This window comes from Protomyctophum bolini (assembly GCF_963924005.1).
Source record: "Protomyctophum bolini genome assembly, chromosome: 19".
NCBI lineage: Eukaryota > Metazoa > Chordata > Actinopteri > Myctophiformes > Myctophidae > Protomyctophum > Protomyctophum bolini.
The window spans coordinates 6,014,596-6,030,176 of record NC_137880.1 but is presented as its reverse complement, the minus strand read 5'-3'; the positions used below and the strand labels follow the sequence as shown (position 1 = coordinate 6,030,176).

Sequence of the window (15,581 nt, the reverse complement as noted above, 5' to 3'; positions counted from 1 at the left end):
CTAAATCCCTTACAGTGTTCTGAAAAAAACCCCCGTGTTTCTATGTCAGTCGTTCTCAAACGTTGTCAAGGACCCACAAAAATATTATGTTTAATTGGCCCCCCAGACCACCCCAATCCTATATGTTGTTCCAGAGACAACCCCAGAAAGCAAAAGATTTGAGTTAAAAGAGTGTCACTGTGAAAGAATTAAGCAATATTATACACGAGAGGGTGTTGTGTAACGTGATTATTGCCACGACAGTGATGCGGTCATGGAACGAGACGTATAGTCGAGTTCCGCAAGCATCACTGAAGCTTTCGCGCCACCGAGTGGCGAGCTATGAGCTTGTATACGGTCTGCTATTTTTGATAAAAACCGAAGAACGACTGACATAGAAACATATGGCCTTTTCAGAAAACTGTCTGGATTTTTAGAAGACATTCATAGAATCGTTCCCAGGTCAAAATGGCTTAAAACCACAGGCTCCACAGCATTGAGCTCAAAATCCTCTCCCAATAACTCTGTATTTCCCGGCAAATCCCCCTTTTATGAACAATATGTGCCTTTTCTTCTTGACACTGGACGAACCGTTGCTTCATCTTATCTCTCGTTGTCTTTCCCCCACCGCAGCTGTGACTAGTGTTGTTTTTATGGCAGCGACATTATTAGATTTTGGTTTTCGGTCCTAGTCTTTTGAATATTTTGAATATTAGTTTCAGTCCGATTTTAGTCACCTGGAATGTTTTAGTTCCAGTCGACTAAAACGTCATGAGATTTTAGTCGACTAAAATCTATACGGTTGATTTAGTCGACTAAAATGTATTTTTGGCGGGCCTCGATTTTTACGCTTGCTGAAAATAGCCCCGATATACAGCCGCTTGTAGATCGGATATTTTCACCATGCAACCGAGTGTAAAATTACTCATACGGGATCTCTTGTCCACTATAGTCCCTTCCTGACATTTTTTTTTGTTGGTGAAATTGTCAGTATATTTAGTCTTCACTTTAGTCATCATAGCTTACTTTTTGTTTCCATTTAAGTTTGAGTCAGTGTTCGTCGTCGACGAACATTGTTTTGTCATAGTTTTAGTCAGTTGTGTCTGTCCGAAACCTCACATATCAATGACTGTTACTTTTCAGGGTTCAAATAAAAAAAACACCCTGTGTTACAAGTGTGTGGATGTGTGTGTGTGTGTGTGTGTGTGTGTGTGTGTGTGTGTGTGTGTGTGTGTGTGTGTGTGTGTGTGTGTGTGTGTGTGCGTGTGTTTTCTGATTCTGTGTGTGTGCTTTTTCTGTTTCTATGTGTCCACGAAGCACCATAGTTTCCCGTCGCGTCTCTTTGAAGATGAAAGACTGCGCGCACGCACGCACACACGCACGCACGCAAACTCCCCGGTCACAGAGACACAAATTATACACATGCACGCACGAACCTACACCTACACACATTCAGACACCCCACTGACTCATACAAACATACCTAACCTTCCCTCTCCCCCACACACGCACATGCACACGCACGCACGCACACACACACACACACACACACACACGGCTGACCAGCACAGCGCGGGGTCTCATTACGAGCGCGAGCGGAACCATACAAACATGACTTCAAATGACCCACACCTCTTTGACAGTTCTCATAAAAAGAGACACGACTCTGTAAGTAAACAAAATGTCGAATGCCCGCACGCACACGCACACATTCTGTCTGTCTGTCTGTCTGTCTGCCTGTCTGTCTGTCTGTCTGTCTTGTAGGCCTGTCTGTCTGTCCTTCCCTGTCACCTCACATGTGCTTTACCAATGACTATACAGGGGACATCGTTAAACAACATCATTATGTTTTGTTCATTAACTCTGAAGGCAATTGCTGCGACACTGTGTCGTGTGAAAAGTGTGTCGTTGGCTCAAAGTATAAAATCTTTATATCGCGAAAGCATGAATCATTTCATGAACACGCGTGGTTCTCAAAGGGGTTCTTATTAAAGTTGTCCTTCCAGGGGATCTGCTGCAAAATGAATATGGCGTCACAATCATTTGAACAACTTAACAGTGACTTTAACAGTCATAGGGCTGTATTTTGCGTGTCTAAAGTACCAGGTCTTATTCCCTATAACTTGAGTAAACCTGGAGGCGTGATCAATGCTCCTTGGCCACTCAGAATAGCAAAATGGCATTGACCACACCTCCAGGTCTTTAGTTTATTCAAGTTATAGGGAATAAGACCTGGTACTTAAGACACGCAAAATACAGCCCATGCATTGTCTCTTGAATAGTTTTCACTTTTCACCTTATTTTAGTCACCTGGATAATGTGTTCGTGACGGTTTAGTTTTAGTCGACGAAGATTTTTCGCCTTAGTTTTTTTTTTAGTCGACGAAAACAACACCTCTTTGTGGCGTTGAGAGGCACAAGGCGCCGATTCATCAGAGAGAGAGAGAGAGAGAGAGTGACAGAGAGAGAGAGAGAGAGAGACGGACCTCGCGAGGACAGCAGATATGTCCGTCCACACCTCTCCACGATTGGCGTGCTTCTTCTTCACTCACTCACAACCGATTATTTCATTTCGCGGCATTCTCTGTGACACACGCACACATTCCTCTTGTCATGAGAGAAACGCGCGCGCGCGTGTGTGTGTGTGTGTGTGTGTCGTGCACGCACATGCCTCTACAAAGGAGCGTCTGTCATGCAAACGTGCCCCCCTGCCCGCCCCGTATATTATGTCCTCCCACTTAATCTGATCTCAGGTCAGAATGGGTTAACGCGGGCCGTGGGCCGTAGCAGGCTGTGCAGTGCAGAGTCATCCTGCAGGAGATCACGTTCCGAGCAGAGCTATGCGCTGCACTGCACTGCAGATATACATGCACACACCACCCCATTCTGACCTGAGATCAGATTCTAAAAAAAAAAGTCTTCTATACATCCTGACGGTTTCCTGAAAAAGCCACCTTGTTTCTAAACGTCAGCCGTTCTTCGATTTTTTCCAAAAAATAGCAGACCTATACAAGCTCGTAGCGAGCCACTCGATGGCGTGCTATGAGCTTGTAGATCTGCTATTTTTCAATAGATAAAGCGTAACATGATGCTGACACCAAAAGGGGGTATGTCCCGAGACACTTGATTCGTGTTGTCAATTTTTCAAGTCGGTTCTCTCCACAGGCAGAGCAAATGTTGCAGGTGTGTCTGTGTGTGTGTGTGTGGTTGTGTGTGTGTGGTTGTGTGTGCGTGCGTGGTTGTGTGTGTGCGTGCGTGCGTGTATTAGAGATGTCCCCGTCGATACTGTATCGTTATATTATTGATAAATTATAAAGTATGTGTATATATATAGGCCTATATACTTAGCATAATACAATAATTACTGCTTGGCATTATATTTTCTGTTGCAGGACTGCTGATCATTGGAGGAGTGTGCAGTTGTGTTATATATATATATATATATATATACGTTGGAAAAAAACATATATATACCTACCTCTGTTGAACTCCATTGTCGTGCCGTTGTTTTATTTTGTATTATCTTTCAAACCTGGTTGAACTATATATAACGACGTTGTCTGTTTGTTTTGTATTATTCTCCCTCGACGGCCCTCTAGGTACGTCTACACTGCCCAACTACACCACCCACACCACCAGCTGTGACTCCCCGGGACTGGGGTGCCCAGGTAGGGGAAAACAAACGCACCCTCTGTCTCTGTCTGTCTCTCTGTCTCTGTCTCTGTCTCTGTCTGTCTCTCTGTCTCTGTCTCTGTCTGTCTCTCTGTCTCTCTGTCTCTGTCTCTGTCTCTGTCTGTCTCTCTGTCTCTGTCTCTGTCTGTCTCTCTGTCTCTGTCTATCTGTCTCTGTCTCTGTCTCTGTCTCTGTCTCTGTCTCTGTCTCTGTCTCTGTCTGTCTCTCTCTCTCTCTCTCTCTCTCTCTCTCTCTCTCTCTCTCTCTCTCTCTCTCTCTCTCTCTCTCTCTCTCTCTCTCTCTCTCTCTCACATGCCAAGTTGAGTGTGCACAAAAGAAGAAGACTTCCCCTGTTTTGTTTCCGCAAAGAATTTCCCCTATCCACACTTTTCCCTGCGCTGTGTGTGTGTTTGTGTGTGTGTGTGCTCTCCACTTCCTGTCGATTTCATTGGATATTATCATTGGTCATCTGACCAGTTTTCATTGGATTTCATTGGATCAAATCGACAGGAAGTGGAGCACACACACACACACACACACAGCCCAGGAAAAGTGTGGATACCTCGTCTGTTGTTTTGAATCGTTGCTGAAGATGGTCCCACCCAGGCTCTCTCTCTCTCTCTCTCTCTCTCTCTCTCTCTCTCTCTCTCTCTCTGGGGGATCTGGAGGATAATTATAAAATGTACAGTAAGCGTATTGTATTCCTTGGCAGGAGTGCATTACCCAAGAAGGCCTTTTTCCTATCAAATACACATGGGAATACTCAAATACTCACTCATGATGATGGCTTCAATGTGCTGTCTGTCTGTCTGTCTGTCTGTCTGTCTGTCTGTCTGTCTGTCTGTCTGTCTGTCTGTCTGTCTGTCTGTCTGTCTGTCTGCCTGCCTGTGGTTTAGACTAGTCATTGGTTAGACCAGTCAACTGGTGCAGTACTTAGTTCAGACAGTATTTGGTTTAGACTAGTCATTGGTTAGACCAGTCAACTGGTGCAGTACTTAGTTAAGACAGTATTTGGTTTAGACTATAGTCATTGGTTTGGACCAGTCAACGGGTGCAGTACTTAGTTTAGAGTAGACAGTACTTACCGGTAGTTTAGTCTAGTCATTTGGTCGTTAGACCCAGTCATTAGTCCTACACAACTACAACCTATCTCAAACCCTCACCCTAAACCTATAATAACCTCCCACGGGGGCAGCACACCTAAACCTATAACCTTAACCCATGTCTAACCAATGACTATATAGTCTAAACTATGAGTATGCACCCGAGGACCACAAAGTCATGTACAGATATCCATTCATAAACTCTCACGTACTTTACCGTATGACGCTAAAGATAGTGTCTTGTATCCAGACTTGGGCGGCTGCAGTGCTTCCTATGAACACTGTGTGTTTGCTTGGAGTGCATTTAAGTAGTGCACACACACACACACACGCACACACACACACACACACACGGTACCAACCTGCACTTCGGGAGCAATTAGGGGGGTCCTTGAGCCTTCCTCAAGGACACTTCAACACTATAACTCTGGGAGGAGCCCGTAGGGATCGAACCGTGAACCTCACAGGTTTCCCCCCCATCTAATCCGGCTTATGCCTCATGCAAGCCTCCCTGATCCCACATCAGCCCAGCTCAGCTTGTGTCGAAATCTGCACGTGCACGCCGAGACATGAGACTCATGTTCATTATTCCGTCAGGTGTTTTCAACTAGTTTGAGTAAAAAAAATGCAGTATTTTCTTTGTTTTTCGTTTTTTTTTTGGCATATACAGCAGTATAATTATGACTGGATACAACAAGACATTTTGGGTCACGTCCGATGCGAGAGTGGTGTGAGAGTGGCGGGGGTCCCCGCGTATAGGCCGGGGTCCCCGCATATTGGGGGTCCGCAGTATAGGGGAGGAATGCGTGTCCCATCTGAAGGGAGGACTGTATATGTCACACATGACCTGTGACTGCAGTTCTCTCATCCCCAGTATAGCATATATGGTGGGACTTTGGCTTCACTCACAACCTGCACAGCAGATTGTTGCATAGCTGACGCATATGAGACCTTGTTGACTGTCGCGAGCTCGCAATTCATTTCCAACGGGAGTCGCGTGGTTTGAAGAGACACGCGTGTTGTATGAGGGGGGGTGGGGGGGGGGGGGGGGGGGCAGTCGAAACACAGCCGAAAGCCGCACAACAAAAATGTTCTGTCGAACCATGTGACTTCCATTGGAAATGCATTGACACTTATACCCTTTGTTTACGTCTAGCGTGCGACAATGTTGCATGCTAGATGTGAAGGTGTGAGTGAAGCCTTATAGTCTATAGTGCACATGCGTTCGCACTGTGCTGCGCGTCGTTGATGTGTGTCTCGTTTATTTCCCGTGATGTGACGGACTGTGTCGAAAGCGAGGAGAAAGCATGAGGGGAGTGCAGGAGAGAGAGAGAGAGGAGAGAGAGAGAGAGAGAGAGAGAGAGAGAGAGAGAGAGAGGGAGAGAGAGAGAGACGTTCTCCGGCAACTAGACGGAGACGAGACGACGGAGCGCGAGGCGTAATTGACCATTAAGAATGGCTTAATAAAAAGCCTGTATAGCGCAGCTCAGTGGGTCTTGAGATGGGAAGCGCTGTGCCCGCCCTGAACAAGGTTCAGAACATTTTATTTTTTATTAAAGAGCATTTATGGACCGTATAATAATACAGCTAGTAAAATCCTCTGCGTCCATTTAACATTTTAGGACCCGTATTTGTTGGTAACCTCCTCCTAACTACATTTTCTTTTTTAGGTTTTTGATTTTTGTTGCATAAATCAGTGCTATTGAACGCCCTTTACGTCCGTGTGTTGTTTAAAAAATATTGAAAACCAATGGAAAGTAGTAAAAAAAGAAAACGCATTAGACAAATCCTCTTAACTCCATTGGACCTTCACTGCTAAAACACCTAACTCCACCACCTCTCTCCTTCTCATGCGAGTGAGTGACAATATCTAAAGGCACAACAACACCGACTTTGATGAGGCAGTATTGCAGCATCGTTAAAAAATAAATAAAATACAAGGTTATGAGGAATTCCTCCGGACAGCAGAGATACACGGAATCCATACAATATGGGTTCAATTCACACTGAGAAAACATGCTGTGTATATGACTGTATGCTCCACATCCGTTCTCCACCATGAAGTGCAGTATTAACACAATTTTTACATAGGACGCCTCAGGCCGTCATAAGGATTCGAACCGAGAGGTGCCTTCGGCACTGTGGCCGTCCTAGAATTTTTCCTATTTATTTTTTTGGCATTTCGCTTTTCACTTGCCGTATGCTAACGCTTTGTGCAACTATTAGCTTGTCATTGACTCCCATGTTCGATATGCTGCAGGCGCTTCATTTCTGCTCCTCATCCGTCTCTCCCGCAAAATATGAACGCTTTTTGGATCATATATCATATAAATTAAAATGATCGGGATGTTTAGGTCAATTTGTCAAGTCAACTTTTTTAGGAAAGTGTTTCCGGTTCATGGGCTTTCAGAGTAAAAGCGATCAGACAACTCCGGCACCCCAGAGCTTCTATATTTTGATGCACTTCCGGCACTAAATGTGTTTTAATGAATGATTCACTCAACTGCATGTCGTTTGGAGACAATGGCGTCACAGTCCCCCGGAAATAGCAGATCTCTAGGCGCGCTACGAGCTTGTATATAGGTCTGCTATTTTATTAATTTTTTTATTTTGAATTTAGAATCTGATCTCAGGTCAGTATGGGTTAACAGGTTCTCGTTCTGTTTTTCTTTTTCTTTTTGTATAAGCGCCCCTCACTCAGTCCTCACGGTAAAAAGGGGACAGGTTTGTCACTCTCCAGACTTCCTCGTGGGCCTTATCCTCTCTCATGTGCTACCATGGTTCATGCACATCGGGGGGTGGGGGGGGGGGGGGGGGGGGGGACACTTTATAATGCGAGTGTGTATCAGAAATGCGTTGGCAGGTTGCCACGTTGTTTGGAACAGTTGCTGGAGGGGAGGGGAGGGGGGGGTCACTTATCCTAAATGTCAGTTCTCACAGTATGGCAAAGTTATACAGAGGGACGTTTTGTGTCGTATAAAGGTCAGCTGTTATTAATCCATTTTAGGCCTGACGTCGACATTAAAAAAAAAAAAAGTCTTTGTCTGACCGTTTTCTGAAAAAAACCTTGCGTTTCTGTATCGGTTGCGTGCTCAATATTTCACGTCAAGGCCTCCTCCGCCGACCCCCCCATCTGAAAATATGTTGTTCCAGGGACCCCCCCCGCCCCCCAGAAAGCAAAGATTTGAGTTAAAATGTTCACTCTGTAATAATAATATATTCAAGGATTTGAGGCACATTTCACCGTTTTCCAAAAAAAGAAATAGCAGACCTCACATAGCGCGTCGGTGATCTGCTAGATCTGCACATTTTTTCAATAGCTAAAGTATAACAATAACATAAATGCTTTTGGTGTTAGCATTACGTTATGCTTTAGCTTTAAAAAAAAAATAGCAGATCTACAAGCTCGTAGCGCGCCACCGAGTGGCGCGCTACGAGCTTGTAGATCTGCTATTTTTGAAAAATCGGAAGAGGGACTGACATGGAAGACTTTTTTTTTTTAATCTGATCTCAGGTCAGAATGGAACCCTGTCAGGATGTAGAAGACATTTTTTAGAATCTGGTCTCAGGTCAGCCAGGGCTTGAATGCATAATGAACGGATAATGTTCCCGCGAGGAGCGACAACAGCGACCGAGGGGAAGTCGTGAGAAAAAGGCCGCGAGAGAACGCTATGCGTGATGACGTCGTCGTACGCGCGTCGGGTCATTCTTCAACGTGTCTGGATGCAAATCAGTGTTGATTGACTGCAGGGACTGGTGGTGGTGGAAAGTAACTAAGTACTTTTACGTAAGTGCTGTACAATTTTGAGGTATTTGTACTTTTCTTGAGTATTTCCAACTTCCGGTATACTTTAAATTTCTACTATCTCAGAGCCACAATTTGTACTTCCGCTCCACTTACATTCCACTCCACTACACCACTACGATTTTGATTAGAAAACACACACTAACCACTGTAGTTCTGCTATTTTCAATAGATTCTGTATACATTTTGAACTTGTGACATGGGACATTCCGCAGTATGAGTACTTTTACTTTTGGTACTTTAAAGGCGCAGTGAAACGGAAATGGTGAACAACATGAAAATGGTGTTTCCACATGAAACACCGGTCTGAAGTTTCTGAACCAATCAGAGTGTCGCATCCCTTCAGGTGATGGGACGGTAGCTAGGGACGGTGGCTAATGCTATGCGCAACAGCGTGGTGTTGTTTGTTTATAAATCAGACGGTCGCCCAGCACAACCAGTTTACTGTTATGTGGCTTATTTCTACCCTATAATGTTTTCAGATACATATTTTAGCGTGATGATTACGTTGAAACCGAGTAATACACTGTCTGAATGTTATCTTGAATGGAAATAAAAACGGAGTAATCTGTAATCAGAAGCAGCTGTGTTGCATGGATGCGCAGACATGGGGAATTAAACATGTGAGCTTCATTTTTATTGGCTTTTATCGATGTGTACCTCTACACGTCATCACGCAGCACGTTTTCGTTTTAATAAATAAATAATACAATCGTTTTTATGGACCTTTGATATAAAAACACACAGAAATGAGAATTTTCCCATTTTTTTGGCATCCATTGTTAGGTATGCCCATATGATGACCACGGATATGGTCTAAAAGTGTGAAAAACGTCTTTTTCATTTCACTGCGCCTTTAAGTACATTTTGATGTCGATACTTTTACTCGAGTACATTTTCAATTCTGTATACTTTTACTTGTAACAAAGTAGTTATACATTGCAGTATTGGTACTTTTACTTATAAGTAAAACAAGTGTGTACTTTTCCACCACCATGGATGCAATCAGTGTTGATTGACTGCAGGACTGGTAAATCTCCGAATTCAACCAGTCAACCATTTTTTTGTGCAGTTCTAGAAATTATTGGAATTACGGAAATGCTATGATTGATGATAATTATATATAGGCTATATTTGGCCTGTATATTTTCTTTTTTCAAATAGCTCTTTCAAAAAAACAAACATGCAGTAATCCTGGTCTCTCTAAACTGCCCTCCCCTTGGCCAGCCTGATGGAAGGGGGAAAGGAACTGGTCGGAAAATAACGTGTTCCTTCCACGTGCCAACCGGGGAAACTCTCCCCCCCCCCCCCCCCCCTGTCAGGGTGAATAGAAGTGGCTTGGAACTCCTCATGCATTGAAGGAAACATGAGGCCAGTCCGTTGCTCTCCCCAGGCTGGCAGAGGTTGCCCCTTTAATAGAAGAGTATATCACCAGGAATCATGAGGATTACAAGGGAACATTCCTCGGAAATGTAAATTCCTCCTATATAGGGGGGGGGCATAGTGATGCGTTCGGTAGGACTTTGGCTTATTTGGGAGCCATTTTCATGCCTACATGTATAGGCTAGTAGGCTGCCAGTCTGTATAGTTCGTATAAGTTTGCTTGTCAGTGACGCTGGTGTGTATACACTGTCCCTGTCACAGCACACCATCTTCCATCTCTCCACTATATCTTTGACATGTCACAACTCCTCTACTCTTTGGCTCTGGATCCACGGTGGTATATATTATTATTAATATTTGCCGTTAGAAAATGTTTGGGTGTATACATGTTGTATCAAACAATGTGACTTCCATTGGAAATGCATTGGGGCGGCCATGACACTTATACACAGTACATCTCGCTTACATCTGGCGTGCGTCGATGTTGTTATGCTATATATAGATCGAAAGGTGTGAGCGAGAGGCCCCAAATCTCGGGGACAATCCATTTCATGAAGGGGGACGTCCTAAAGATATATGATATATATATATACCTCTGTCCCGTTTTGTTATTACCTTATTCTGACCTGAGGCCAGATTCTGACGCGCAAATGAATGGTGGTTCTTTAATGCATTTTGACCCGAGATCAGATTGAAAAAGAAAATGTCTTAAATCCTGACAGTTAAAAAAAATAGCAGACCTATACAAGCTCGTAGTGTGCCACCGAGTAGCGCGCTACGAGCTTGTATAGGTCTGCTATTTTTGAAACATCGAAGAACGACTGACATTTTTTTAAATCTGATCTCAGGTCAGAATGGGTTAATCAGACCAGTGTGTGTCCAGTGGAAACCTCGTATATGAATCTGATCTCAGGTCAGAATGGGTTAAGATGTCTGTTCCCGCACAGGGGGACCTGTGTTGAAATCTCAGGAAGGGGTCGCCACACTATGTGCTATAAGTGCCGTTTACTCGCTATACATAAATTAGGGCATTCACTTCTAGTCATTTTTACTAGTTGACTATAGTTTACAAGTCGACAAGTCGACTAGTAATAAATATTTGTACATTTAAAAACGGTGTACATTGGTGACTAAAACTATTATCTATATCTAATCTTGTGGCATGCAAAATCGAGAAAAACAAAGAAAAAAAACAACTCGTACCAACAAGGTCGACTGTAGTGGACTTACTAGTGGACTAGTTGAATAGCCGACTAGTTGCTTGACGCCCTAACATATTAAACCTGTCGCAACTTAAAAACCCCCGAATGCATCTTCATCTCATCTTCCCACTATGCAACACCACTTAATGCTCTCTCTCTCTCTCTCTCTGTCTCTGTCTCTGTCTCTTTCCCTCATCTCCTCCCTCCATCCATCACCCTCCTGCCAGCCTCTCTCCCTCCCACCACCCCATCCACTGACACAGCTCCCACTAACATCATCCATGCTACTAATGCCACCCCCCATGAAGGTAAGCCACTACACACCACTCATCCTTATACGCTTGACTTGTCGCCCCCCCGACCCGCCTCATCCTCCCAACCCAACCCACCCACCCACCCACCCTCCCTTTCCTCTCTCCCCCCTCCTCACTCTTATCTCATGTCACTCTCCTCGCTCGACCTATAATCTTCATCCCGCTTTTAACCCGTTCTGACCTGAGATCAGATTCTAAAAAAAATGTCTTCTACATCCTGACAGCTATAGTTTTCTGAAAAAGCCATGTTTCTATATGTCAGCCGTTCTTCGATTTTTCTAAAAATAGCAGACCTACAAGCTCGTAGCGCGCCACTCGGTGGCGCGCTACGAGCTTGTTGATCTGCTATTTTTCAATAGCTAAAGCATAACATGATGCTAACACAACCGATCGGATCGAGGTGCAGATCGTAAAAATCGCGGGTGTACCGTTCTCGTTCACGTCATTTTTTTCCTCCAAATTATCGTAAAAATCGGATCGGGAGCCGGTTAAGAAACGTGATCGGGGACATCCCGAGTATATATCAACATGCTCAAATTCAAATGATCGGATCGGGAGCAAAAAGCCACGTGATCGATAAAGTAGTTTCATTTCTAAAGCGCCTTTTATCCAAATCGTGCGCACATTCACACACCGGACAGTGGTGGAAAAAAGGTCTTTATGTGTGTAATATGTGGTTTTAGATATTTTAGATTGTAGCAGTGAGCCTGTTGTCTCTGATGTCATGGACACTGGGCTCACTTCCTTCCTGGACTACATGTTGTCTCAGTAAGACAGCTCTCCCCCCTATCCACAAGGAGGAGCAGTGCAGCGAGTGCACCAAATAATTATGGGAATTGTAGTCCAGGAAGGTAGTGAGACCAGTGTCCATGACATCAGAGACAACAGGCTCACTGCTACAATCTAAAATATCTAAAACCACATATTACACACATAAATACCCCCAGGAAAGTGATCTAAAGCTTCTAAACGTCATTAACATATATTTTTTTGCAAAAAGGGTGAAGTGTCCCTTTAAGTAAAAGTGCCAATACTGCAATTTAGAACTACTTCGCTACGAGTAAAAGTCGGATTTGAAAATGTACTCATTGTGCAGAATGTACAAGATCTATTGAAAATAGCAGATCTGCAAGCTCACAATGCGTCGCGTCAGCTTGCAGATCGGCTATTTTCAAAAGGGGCCGAAATGTTTAACAGGTCGAAGTGGTTAATGTATGTTTTCGAAATCAAAATTGAAATCTCCAAAGTAACTATAGCAACTAAAGTTTTCAAATGATTGTACTGAAGCAAAAGTACAAATACCTCAAAACTGTACAGTACTTAAGTGAAAGTATACTTAGTTACTTTCCACCGCATGCACACCGATGATGGCGGTAGTTAAAATAAAAACATGCGAGGCGTCAACCTGCTCGCGGTGAGCAGTTATAGGGCTTCAGTGTCTTGCTCATAAGGACTACTACGTCTTCTTCGCTAAAAACTAGCAGATCTACAAGCTCGAAACGCGCCGCGAAGCGCCGCGTTTCGACCTTGTAGATCTGCTAGTTGAAAAAAAAAATATATATACGGAGATGAGACTTTTCTGCCCGACGGTGCGCCGATTACGTTTTCCATTATCCTTCGCCAATCGCGACCGAGGCGTGAACGGTTTGAATCGACCACGACGTTGATTTGAAGTCATATAATCGCTCAGCACTCACTGGTACAGTTATATGCTCCTTTTTTAACCCATTCTGACCTGAGATCAGATTCATACGAGGTTTCCACGGGACACACACTGGTCTGATTAACCCATTCTGACCTGAGATCAGATTATAAAAATGTCAGTCGTTCTTCGAATTTTTCAAAAATAGCAGACCTACAAGCTCATATTGCGCCACTCGGTGGCGCGATATGAGCTTGTAGATCTGCTATTTTTCAATAGCTAAAGCATAACATGATGCCAACACCAAAATGGGTGCCCGGTCAGAATGGGTTAAACGTGTCAGTGTTGTTTTCGTCGACTTAAAACTAAAACGGAAAATGTCCGTCGACCACCTTTTTTTTCACTGACAAAAACTACACGGAAACAAAATGAAATCTATAGCTACGGTGACTGAAACTGAGACTAAATCTATACTGACAATTTTGTCGACAAATAAAAACCAGACTAAAACGTTAGGAAGGGACTATAGTGGACAAGAGATCCAGTATAAGTCATTTTACACTCGGTCGCACGCTGAAAATAGCAGAGCTCGTAGATCTGCTATTTCCGGCAAAGTCAGGCATTTCAAACGGCGCCAAAATACATTTCAGTCGACTGCATATAACTGTAGAGGACGTCGACTATAAAATCGTATGACATTCAGTCGACTAAAACTGGACTAAAACGCTAAAGCATTCGATAATAACGACTAAAACTCGAATCGAAACGTGCTGCCCAGAAACGACACTGAAACGCGTCCGCCCTCTATTGAAAAATAGCAGATCTACAAGCTCGTAGCGCGCCACCGAGTGGCGCGCTACGAGCTTGTAGGTCTGCTTTTTTTGAAAAATCGAAGAACGACTGACATTTTTTTTTTTAGAATCTGATCTCAGGTCAGAATGGGTTCATCAGACCAGTGTGCATGTCCCCCAGTGGAAACCTCGTATGAATCTGATCTCAGGTCAGAATGGGTTAAATATTGCATCGTGTTCTCATCCCTGTTCCGTCTTCAGCCAATCAGCCCTGCACCTGTTCACCCCCCCCCCCCCTTCCTCTCCCGTTAGCTCATTATTATCCTCCTATCCTCCTCATCATGTTCCTTCTCCCTCGCTCTTTCCACCATCATTATGTTCTGTTTATCTTGTTAAGCTGCCCCGTGCTGTTCCTCTGTGTGTGTGTGTGTGTGTGTGTGTGTGTGTGTGTGTGTGTGTGTGTGTGTGTGTGTGTGTGTGTGTGTGTGTGTGTGTGCGTGTGTGCGCGCGCAAGCGCCGTTGGGTGCGTGTCAGGTCGCTCCAGTGCTCACCCAGTCAAAACTCACTTTGTCAGAAGTCACTTGATGCTTAACTTCTATGAGCCGTCATTATCACAAGGTCTCACACGCCGAAAAGGTGAAAACAGCCCAGTCTATACTGAGCAGGGTTGTCACGATTATGGAATGTCACTCACGTAATTATACGCGATTATATAACGATCGGATCGTGGTTTGAACGTTGGAACGTTGTGAATATGAATTGCATTTTTTTTTAATCTTTTAGGCTTCGTTGACAGAAGGTTGACAGAAAAAAGAAAACATTAATAGTGGACATCTACAAGCTCAAAAAACCATAATGACATTGAGCTTGTAGATCGGCTATCTTCACTATTTTTTAAACTGTTTGAATTATGTAAGGGTAACTGGAACATTGGCCCCCAGCAGTTCTTTCTCGTTAAGGTTTAGGACATAGTTTTACTGAGGTTAAGGTTTAGGAATAAGGTTCGGTTTAGACATAGTTTTACTGAGGTTAATGTTTAGGAATAAGGTTAGGTTAGACATACTTTTACTGAGGTTATAGGTTTAGGAATAAGGTTAGGTTTAGACATAGTTTTACTGAGGTTATAGGTTTAGGAGTAAGGTTAGGTTTAGACATAGTTTTACTGAGGTTATAGGTTTAGGAATAAGTTAGGTTTAGACATAGTTTTACTGAGGTTAAGGTTAGGAATAAGGTTCGGTTTTAGACATAGTTTTACTGAGCTTATAGGTTTAGGAATAAGGTTAGGTTTAGACATAGTTTTACTGAGGTTATAGGTTTAGGAATAAGGTTAGGTTTAGACATAGTTTTACTGAGGTTATAGGTTTAGGAATAAGGTTAGGTTTAGACATAGTTTTACTGAGGTTATAGGTTTAGGAATAAAGTTAGGTTTAGACATAGTTTTACTGAGGTTATAGGTTTTAGGAATAAGGGTTAGGTTTAGACATAGTTTTACTGAGGTTAAGGTTAGGAATAAGGTTAGGTTTAGACATAGTTTTACTGAGGTTATAGGTTTAGGGAATAAGGTTAGGTTTAGACATAGTTTTACTGAGGTTATAGGTTTAGGAATAAGGTTAGGTTTAGACATAGTTTTACTGAGGTTAAGGTTAGGAATAAGGTTAGGTTTAGACATAGTTTTACTGAGGTTATAGGTT

At 43.4% G+C, this 15,581-nt stretch overlaps 1 protein-coding gene across 1 annotated transcript in view; it reads left to right on the top strand.

Annotated features, from left to right (window-relative positions):
* Nucleotides 1-15,581, top strand: part of adgrg6 (adhesion G protein-coupled receptor G6) — a gene marked incomplete at its 5' end in the record, with an annotated part of 194,307 nt that overhangs the window by 110,165 nt on the left and 68,561 nt on the right. The window contains one exon of the mRNA XM_080791316.1: nucleotides 3,578-3,646. Within this exon, the coding sequence (XP_080647442.1) occupies nucleotides 3,578-3,646 (69 nt within the window). The remainder of the gene's footprint in view (nucleotides 1-3,577; nucleotides 3,647-15,581) is intronic.